Genomic DNA, 10825 nt, shown 5'->3' on the forward strand with positions numbered 1-10825 from the left:
GGAAACGGGTCACAGAAGTGCAGAACGAACTGTGATCCATAGGAGAATTATGGCCAAAAAAAGCCTCCTTTAAGATACTGCTTTTCAGGTCACCTTAGTCCGGGTGACAGATGCACCCCATTGGGGTCAGGAGTGCACCGCAAGGTAGTGGACCCTACGGCTTACTGCTGCTGATGGCGTTCTAGGTGATTCAGGAGAGCGGGTATACTGGAGCACCAACACAAATCACACTGGGAGCTAGAGCATGAGATTTACCAGGATCAGCAGGGCTAGGTTGCAGTGCACAGGTTAATATAGTGTTCCCTGATAGGGGCTGGTGTGGAGCCATGCTTTGAGGAGAGATTAATTAAGTAGCCAGGTTAAGGGTGGCTGGTCTCTCAAGCTAAACACATGGAGTGGTAAGCTGACAGACAAACATTACTGCGTATCCATGATGCTGCTTTGCATAATGTGCCGAAAGAATAGTGCTAGTTCAAGAAGATTTCTAATATGGACACCACCAGTCTTTTGAATTCACTTATTAGTAGTCTCATTGTTATATTATAAAATTGTATGGTGCATTTGGTGTGCAAGTTACATCTACTCTATAAATCTTGTGATATATTTAGCGCTTGCGTTATTGCAAAAATGATATTTTTCATGCATTATACTGTGCCAAGCTTATGAAGCCCATGTTGTTTGTTCCTACAGCACCCATTTATAGAGCTGCGTGTGATGGAGAACAACAAGCGATCGAGGAGAAATCTGGGCCTCGACTGTGATGAACACTCCACTGAATCACGCTGCTGTCGATATCCACTAACTGTGGACTTTGAGGCCTTTGGATGGGACTGGATTATTGCTCCAAAACGATACAAAGCTAACTACTGTTCTGGCCAGTGCGAGTACATGTTCATGCAAAAATATCCCCACACTCATCTTGTTCAACAAGCAAATCCACGAGGATCTGCTGGCCCTTGCTGTACCCCAACCAAAATGTCACCCATTAACATGTTGTATTTTAATGACAAGCAAAAAATTATTTATGGCAAAATACCAGGAATGGTTGTAGACCGCTGTGGGTGCTCCTAAGACTTTGGTTCTCTTTCTTCTACCTACTTATCTTCAACTTCTTTCTTTCTCTCAAGGGTACAAGCAGACCAAAATTTGGTATTGGGGATAGTGCAGTACTTGTGCTACTATTCCCTTTTTCAAACCCTAGTTAAAAAGCTAGAGATATGACACTTTTATATGTCCAAATTCTGCATTTAGTTAAGCTCTTGCAATGACCGCCATTGTCTTTAGACATGGGCAATAATATGACAGCACATATTTTTGGGTCCTTATGTAATATCTCATAAAACAAGTATAGTGGCAGCTCATATCATTATGTATCATATTGCACTAGATATCAGAAACCTGCCAACAGTAAGGCAGTTTGCAGTGAAAGATAATCTATTTTTACTGGAATCAGCTGCAAATATAAAAGGTTTGAAGGGGATATATTCATTTCAAGGTTTTACTGCATCATTCAAATGCTTGCAAGTTGTTGGTTGCAAACTGGGGCCAAAAAGATCTGTTTTGCACTTGACAGCTGCTTGTAATTGTAAGTGACTTCCTTTGTTTTCTCTAGTACATAGCATGGATTGCTTTGTGCTTTATGTTTCACTGCCTCTTCCATAACTGCTCTATACTTCTCTAATCACTGGAAATTCCCTCTTGCCTATGATGTTTAGCAACTCTTCCTTTAAAGGAAAGACTCCAGAATATATGCTCTGGGGGTGGTTGCCTGTATCAACTGCTCTGTGCAATAGAAAATGCAAAGCATAGACTAAATAAAAGGCCCCTTGAATTATCTTTGTTGGCTAATCATACAGCTTGTTTGTCCTTACCATTGAATCTAAATCATATGCTTTACATAGCATATGAAAAGCATGTTCGCCAATGGCAAAGGCCATAGGTCCACCCTTAGTTAGAGTAAGCCTAAGACTTGAAAATGATTTACTGTTGGTACTCTGTCAAACAAAAAGCTTAGTGCTTGGCCTGGATTTTCTTCCTCTAGCAGTGCAGTGAGTATGAAACCACAAGGTAGTCTGGATTATCTTGGTGTTAATGCTTCTCAGGGATTGGCCTAACATCAGATTTGAGTGTTGTTCCTTGTTATTTATCTTTCCCTTTTTTAAGTTATCGTTGGATAAGTTGCTTTGGATAAAACACATTTCTGAAATCCAGAGATTACCAACACATCTTATCTTCCAGTGAAATTTCAAGTAGGCATCATACATGTGCCAACATATTTTAATTTCATTGCACTCTGATTATTATTATCAGTATTATAAAAACTATTGACCTTATCGACCATAGACAATAGGTGCTGTTAAAACAGACAGTGACTATTAGTTGTTACTGGCAAATTTTATTGTATTCCATTAAATCAATTCTATACTTTCTTGTCCAGCATATGCACATTAGATAGATGCTGCACCACATTATTAGCAAAAAACAAGTTTCAGGTTCGGAAATATAATAGCTTTAATTCATTGATACATTCCTGTTTGGTCAATGATAGCATGGAAATGATCACTGTTGAACTGAATCATTTGACAGCAATGTCATTAATAGTTAAGGATAGGCTAGTGCTTGCAATCCTTATTTGTGGTACAATATCAAGCCCATCACAATTATTTTCTTAGTGATACTAGGAAGACATTGATTCACCACGAGAAATACATTAAACATGTACTCGTATGCCTTAAGTATAGGTACTTTACACATTTGCAGACAATTTACTAGAAAAAAAAAAGTTCAGAGGAACAAATTCACAGCAAATCTTATAAGAGCAATAACATTTCAGATATTAGTACATGTATGGAATGACAGTGTGAGCAGAAAGGACATTACTCGTGTTTCATATTTCATTAATATAGGGAAGAAAATCATGGACTTTTGGTTTTGGCCTATTGCTATTGGAGAGATCTGCTATGGATTTTTCTTCAGCAAAAGAGGTTCAAGAGATCCCTCTTGATAGTTGAGGGATCAATGGCACCATTTGCACTATAGGAGGTCTTTGGACCAGTGGAAGAAGAGATGCCATTTATTGTTCCTGTTTAGTCTCCAACAGGCATCCGACTTGAAGGGACAGGTTGTCCAGATGCTGTACATTCTGTCTAGGAGGCACTGCACTGTAAGCAACCACATGCATCAGAGCTGTACACCCAGGACTACTAGAGGCCCTTCCAAGCTGGGACTATATGTGTATGTTTACCTGTGTGAGTGGGAGCAGATTGTAGCAGGTGTATTTAGGAGAAAGGGGTTGCTTTGTGCTGGAAGGTGATTACCTGCCATTAGAACAGCATGAAAACTAATGTCTAATTTAGGAGTGACAATATCCTTATACCAAATGCCAATTAAGCCCTGTGTTGCTGTGCAAGCCTCCACAAACATTAATGGAGTATATCTGTCAGAAACTTGATTGTGTGTAATCACTGAACAGCCATTTGCAGCTTCAAGCTTTGAGCTTCACTGTAACCATTATCGCTATCATTACATGATGCTCTTATAGCTACTTGCAAAATCATACACCATTTACTGCACTTGCATTGGGCAGCTGGATACCAGATGGATTGTCTGCCAGCTTTTTCAAAAAAGAAGATACAAGTTGGAAATTTCTTCTTTGTTGACCTATCCAAATAGGAGCTTATTAGCTGGACATTAGAACCTTTGCCTTATCAATGTGTGTGAATTTATGTGCAACTTTATGACATGTATATCTCCCTTACAGGATTGTTTATGAGAGCTGGTGTGATTTGTTCTTATATAAAGCTTTTGTGATTAATTGGATGGAATGTATATGAGTGTTGTTGGTCCTTCTTATTTTGGAGCTCATCCATAAATTGGAGGAAATTTGGTACTGTGAAATTCTATTGTTGCAAACATCAATACAATAATCATAAACTGTTCCATCTGTATGTACAATTTGATCTGCATTATTTAAATATAAGCTATCGCAGGCACTGTGTGATCTCTGATCTTTGTTTCTCCAGATATGCAGAAATGGTCCATGAAAATGCAAAAAAGGTTTTTGTTTTTTTTAATTTTTTTTCTAAACAAAGAGGTAAAGTATTTAAAGCTACAGTATTTTCAGTCAAATGTACCAAATAACTGAATGTACAATTAATACATCACTTTAATAATATGTTCGCATAATAATCAAAAACGATATTACCAACAAAGAAGTGCATTGTTTCCCAAGTCATCTTCTGCTAAAATAAAAGTAAATCTAAAGCCAAAGTCAGGTTTTACCTTTGTCACCACTAAGGAGATTCACTCTCTTCATTTATCCTGGTGACAACTGTCACTGTTCCTTAAAGTGGGGGAACGTCCTACCTTTTTTGTTATCACCAGAACAAAAATAAAGGGAAAATCATTCAATAGTGAAACTTGTTTCAGTAACAACTGTCTAAATGGGCACTTTCCTGACATTAGAGAGATTTGTTTTTTACTACCTTGTCTACAGGACAGACATGAAGCTAATTCTGCTCTATGGGGCACAACTTTTAAAAATAAAACAGTCTGACAGGGTTTTTAACCAAAAAAAAAAAAAAGTTTTGGCTTTAGATATATTTTAATGATACTTGTTTTCTAGATCTCCTTGAAATCATAAGTGAAACACTTGCATTCCTTCCTTAAAATATGGAAGGCATGCAGTGTTGGAAGTCCCTGAGGATGACATTTGGAAGAAAATGAAATAACTATTAATGTCTGTTATATTGTAAAATTTCAGCACCAGTCAGCTGATACCCTGCACTAACTTGGTTCCTTCCATAGTATTAATTCCCCAGCATGATCTCAATGTTTGACTTATATGTGTATACATTGTATAAAAGCCTACCAGATTCCTGAGGACTGCCAATAGAGAAGGCGCCATCCTCTGTTGCAGAAGTCACATCTTAAGCGTGCATTGTGTAAATGGAACTGAATACAGGGTAGACTGCTGAATAACTTTGCATGTTCATGCTGAACTACCATCTTGCATTTCTTTTTGGATTCGACAATCCAAAATCTAAACTGACAACTTCCAACAACAGATTATATTTTATCTGTTGGAAGTTGGCTTTAAATCATTGATATAAACTTTATATAACCTAGATTTAAAACATTTTGAGTCATACAGTGGCTTATAGGAGTTTTTAAAGGGGCAATCAATATCAATTCATAGTAAACTGAAATACGTGATAAGATTCACCTCTGTCCTAAAGGGAGGATTGTGAGCAGTACTGTATTGGGTGACTTTTTCAACAGTATCCATAATAAATGGCTGAACAAGTTAAACTCTGGTGGTTAACAAATAAAAAAACTGAACAGACTTGATATTAGCCTTGCACTCTAGAACTCAGCTTGATGTAGCGAGATTCAGCAATGTGAGCCAATCTGGCTCTATTGTATTGCATAGAACTGTCACTTTAACATGTTTTCACTCAGTGGAGGGGAATGAGCTTAGGTAGCTTCGACGAGGGCAAGACACAGGGTTGACCTCATCATTGCAATGGTGCTCCTTCATTGTCCAATCAGCTGGCTGAGGATATGGAGAAAAAACAAGCCTTGATTGATTATATGTAATGGACAAATGAGGTCTCCTGTCCGTGCCACATTGAAAAGGTTTGTGAATCACAAGACTGGCTATATCCATTTACCCAAACTTTATATTTAAATTTTGGCTTTTGTTTTGTTGTGTTTAGCTTTAATCTCTTATATGCTCTGGAATCATTTATTCCTTAAACATCTTCAACCGTTAAATATGGCATATCAGTATTTGAAATCAAGGGTGCAATTTCCTGCCTTTAGCAGTCCAAATTATTTTATAAATGTTTTGGTAATATATATGATTAGAATTGCTGTATTTTTATTGGTAGGAGACAATTCAGTCATCAAGCTCCTCATGCTGTGTATAAATGGTGTTGCTCTAATTTGTTTTTGTGCTTATTATTGTAAATTTCGTAGCACCAGCTCCTCCATTTTTATAGACTTTGTTTTGTACAATAAAGTGCATTAATGTAGCCTAAATGTAGTGTTTTTGCCTTAATTTACATAGCTATGTTATGAAACCAAAAAGATATGTGAGGTCCCTTTTTTTCACAACTAGAAAATGTTTATTGAAATATATTCAAATATACAAACAGAGCAAACGTTATTTGCATATTAACCAATGGAGGGTATGAGTACCTTGACCACATGCAGATTCATTAATAAAGTTAGTATTCACAAGAAGGCAGGAGGAGTATTTTAACCAAGATATAAAAAGGGGAACAAATCTGTTAAATATCATATCAGCAGACAAGGTCAAATAAGTAAGTGATTTGATCCATATGGAAGACTATAGAGTGACTTAGGGACATTCTCAAAATTACGGAGAGATGGGGAAGGAGAAGGATCGGAGAAAGGATAAAGAATGGGGGATGAAAAAAAACATAAGGTAGAAAGAAGGAGAAGAGCAGATGAAGAGGGAAGGGAAGACAACTTCAGAAAAGGAATGTTGCAATGTCTATTAGGCAAAGAACCATTAGTCAAAGAATCACCCAAGCAGGATAATTTCTCTACTCTGAAGGAAACAGTTAATTGGAACCCCAGAAGTCTATCCAGGCAGACCATATGTTATCAAACTTTTGGAGACATTTGCTGCTTCCATAAGTTAAGTTAACAGCAGTTAAGTTGTACCTGGTAAAGCATTATCATTGGTGGTATGCCGAGGTCTTTTTTTTTTTACTTTTAATAAAATAATATTTTTAAAAAAGAAAGAACAACATACAGGTAATAAACAGTGAACAGATATTATCATTGTAGAAGACATCTAGCAAGTTCAAGGGAAGATTTCAACCAGTGACCATGGCTGTTTTTTTTTTTGTTATTTTATCCCATGACATTTTAAGATACTCACAAGCTTAATTTTATCACAACCACAAACGGGGCCTTTTTCTGATGTCCTCAATAAAGATCATGGTATAAAAGTTATCACTAGCCTTAAAGTGGATGTAAACCCTCACATATACCCAGTGAAGTGAATATCTTCTGATGATCTCCCTACATAAGTTTTACATGTATGTCTGCAGTCTTCAGCTTTATATACGGTATAGAAATTGCACATTGTGTTAGAATTTTCACTTCCTCGTTCAGTAGTAGCAGTGTAGTGTTGGATTACACTGGAAGACAATTGATTGGGGAAAAGGCACACCCCCCCCTCCACATAGGCAGAGACTTTCAGAGATGTCCTGTGAGTAGAGAAGTTTTCTGCTAATCTATTTATAACACCCACCCTGACACAAATTTCAGGCTGGTTTTATCACATGTGTTGGAGAACTTGTCTGAAGTTATCATGTTGATAACAGAACAGAGAAGGAGAAAGCCACGGGACTTAGAGCTTTGAAGAGAGATAAGAAAACACTGCAGATATATGTGCTCAGCTAAAATTTCATAAATCAGGTTTACATCCACTTTAAGCTATTGGTATTTTAAATAGTTATTAAAAAAATATATTTGAGTGTACCAGTCATTAGATGTGGTGACTGCATTTTATTTTCATTTTTCAGGTTAAAAATATTTTCTTAAATAAATATTCAGTTGATCATACTTATAATAAGATCTTACTGATAGTAAGATATATGCAGTGTCATTGTCACTTCATGTGAGCTGAAAAGATTGCAAAAATAATCTTACATACTACTAATGTGGTCACTACATCTAAAGAGACTGGTATGGTTTAATATATACATTCTTTGTTTTTGACTTTTGATGTGCTTAAGAAGCAAAAACTGTGCCCTTACCTTTGTGAATTTAATTTTACATTTATACTAGACCAAAATCCAATAAAATAATGTGGTTAATTCAACTGATCCAAGTGGTAATGCCTTTGATAAAAAAAAATTCTATCTTTGATCATACAAAGGCAACTAATGTGCAGTGTTGAAAATAATTCTAGCTTCATGCCTCTGTAAAGAAAGTTGAATATCCAGTTCTTCTTCTAAAGGTAATATGAAAGTATATTTCTAGCTATTCTGGATAGTGTAGGGAATGGGCAAACCCTCTGTTAGTTTTTTTTTGCTGATTGTCCTCACTGGAAAGATTCATCCTCTTTATTTGTCATGGAGAGCATTGTCACCTGACAGAAAATAATGGGAAATCCAAAATGTTACAGCTGCCCACCAGCATAAGAGGTAAGGGGAAATCCTCCAATGGAGACACCTTTTCAGTGTGACAACTGTCCAAGAAGGGGTTTCCCTTCACTTTAAAAAGTTTTCCTGGCTAACCACACATCAGAACATCATGGGTTAATCCTCCATAGGTAACCCCAAGGACCACCTCCAGTAGATAGAATAATAGTTCCACCTTCCTAATCCCCTGTGTTCTTCATTTTTGGTCACTCCAGGCCACCTGCCAAAGGTTTCCAGATAGGATGGATGTCGGTGAGCAGTATCCCCCCTACCGCACCTCCCCTAGGTTCTCTGCCTCTCCTGGGTTGGAAGACCCTGTGTGTGGGTGGTAAATCCCCCATAAAGCCAGGGTACCCTTGTGCCTTGATCACGGGCATTTCTGCTTAGATAGCACATTATTTACTGACCACTGCAGTGCTTCTCAGGGACGCTGTGGCTGCACTCCTTGTTTTTATACCATACTGTGTCTCCTTAGCAGCGTGCCAAGCTCACTCTCTCTTCCTTATCTTGTTTGGAGGGTGGTTCCCCTCTTGTCACTTGGCAATTGAGTAAACAAAAGGCAAAGAGTTAGATGGCCTGAGCGGGCATGCTTCCTGTCTCTCTGCAGGTCAGTTCCAGCCCAGGTAAGACCTCCTTTTTCTTATCAGAGAGGCTATAGTGTAAGTAATCTTTATTTCTTTCTTTTAATCTTTGATTGATTAGTGACCTGCCTGTGGACTTAGCAAGCTGCCAGTTGCACCCTGCTGCCTTCCCTCACTGTAAGCTGCTTAAAGAGGACATGACATATAAAAAAGGAGAAAAACAGAGGGTGGGAAGAGAGTGTTCTCTCTGTGCTCCCTGTTTCATGCAGTGATTCTTGTTTTTGTTTTTTTAGATGAGCACACCGCACAGGTCAGAGGCGCGATGATCTAAAGAAAGGTATGAGGGGCAGCGTGGGACGATGGGGAAAAGAGTGCTAACCATTCGCTCAAGGTTGTCTGTCTTGGCTGTTTTGCAGGAACCAAAGCCTAAAGCGCAGACGTTCATCAAAGCATATGTACCGCCAACTTTCTGTGTCACCACGGCACCATGGATTCTGTCCATCTGTATGGAGGCTCTCGCTCTCCCCTGACCTACATGAACTGGGTGTCCAGATATCTACCCCTGCCCAGACCCAAGCGCAACATCCTCCACAGGGTCTATGCTGGGCCTGCAAATCCCAGCCTTGCCTGGAAAGCTTATCTGCAAGGGTTGCCTAGGAGAAGTGGCAGCAGATAGAGGATGATGCAAGGAAATTTAAAGATTATATCAGCGAGGCAGTACAGGAGAGCCTCCAGGACATGGTGATTCCAATGAGACACTCTTCCCATAGGCTTACACAGCCCAAGACGTCTCGCACCTCACCTGAAGAGAGCGTATCACAGTTATCCTTAGATCCAGAGGATGCCGGGCCTGGGACCTTTGATTATGATCTGGTAGGCCCCTTTGTGCAAGCAATTAAGGAAACCCTGGATTGGGAATCAGAGTCACAAAAGATCTGCAGGTTCTTTCCTAACCTGAAAAAGGTGGGACCTACCTTCCCAGTATTTCCAGAGATTAAGGAATTAATCGAGGATGAATGGGAGAAACTGGATAAAAAACAAAATTTGCAAAACAGCCTCTCAAAACTGTATCCCATGCTTTCTCCACAGGTTAGCCCTTGGGAGACCCCACCGAATGTGGATGCAGCCTTGCAGCGTTTGGCCCGGCATGTGTCCTTACCATTGGAGAACTCAGTTGCTTTCCAATAGATCGCAAGGTAGATGAAGATATTCAAAGGATTTATTCCATCGCTGGGTCGGCCCTTCACCCAGACATTGCCCTGATGGCCTTGTCAAGGGCCGTGAAGACATGGCTTGCCAACATTGAGACTGTTTTAAACGCAGGGGTAGACCCTTCAAAAATTGTTACTGTATTGGAGGAGCCAAACATCTCGGCAGATTTCCTTGCAGAGGCATTGGTCAATTTAGTAAAGCTGTTAGCCAGATCTATGGCCAGTGCAGTAACAGCAAGGATGGCCCTGTGGATCCGTCTTTGGAAGGCAGACGGGACTTCCAAACAGGCCTTGTGTAACATACCATACAATGGAAAACTACTGTTCGGAAAGACCTTGGATGAAGCAATTAAGAGAGTCATGGGGAAGGGGTGAGTCGACTCTTCTCCCTCAGCCTGGCCGAAAAAAAACACTTGGACAACCCAGTCAGTCAACCTACAAACGCTTCCAGAAGACAAAATGGTACAGCATGTGTTGGATTTAAGAAGACTGAACAATTACATCCTCAACTGGTGCCTTCAGACCATAACAAGGGTGGTCCAGGAGAACGACTGGCTCATTTTGGTGGACCTTTTGGATGTGTACCTGCATGTCCCTATAAGGAAGAGACATCAGAGATTTTTGAGGTTCGCAGTATGCGACCATCATTATTAATTCACCTGTCTCCCTTTTGGCATCTGTACCGCACCAAGGGTATTCTCGAAGATTCTCCTCTGCATCATTTCTTTAATTCGTCTGGAAGCAATAAAAATTACTTAGATGATATCATCATTCTGGAAGACTCTGCTCAACAACTCAGAGAGCATCGAGACCGGGTCCTTCTAAACCATAAACAGTTTTGTGTGGATAA

The 10825-nt window shown here is 39.3% G+C and overlaps 1 protein-coding gene across 1 annotated transcript in view; it reads left to right on the forward strand.

Annotated features, from left to right (window-relative positions):
- The window catches only part of GDF11 (growth differentiation factor 11), a 197371-nt gene extending 191329 nt beyond the window's left edge, over nucleotides 1-6042 (forward strand). Inside the window, exon 3 of the mRNA XM_077483436.1 lies at nucleotides 691-6042. Coding sequence (XP_077339562.1) covers nucleotides 691-1071 — 381 coding nt within the window. The 3' untranslated portion in view covers nucleotides 1072-6042. The remainder of the gene's footprint in view (nucleotides 1-690) is intronic.
- Nucleotides 6043-10825: the final 4783 nt, after the last annotated feature.

Source organism: Lithobates pipiens, unplaced genomic scaffold (assembly GCF_037356315.1).
Source record: "Lithobates pipiens isolate NorthernLeopardFrog02 unplaced genomic scaffold, aLitPip1_a1.2 Scaffold_16, whole genome shotgun sequence".
NCBI classification, from domain to species: domain Eukaryota; kingdom Metazoa; phylum Chordata; class Amphibia; order Anura; family Ranidae; genus Lithobates; species Lithobates pipiens.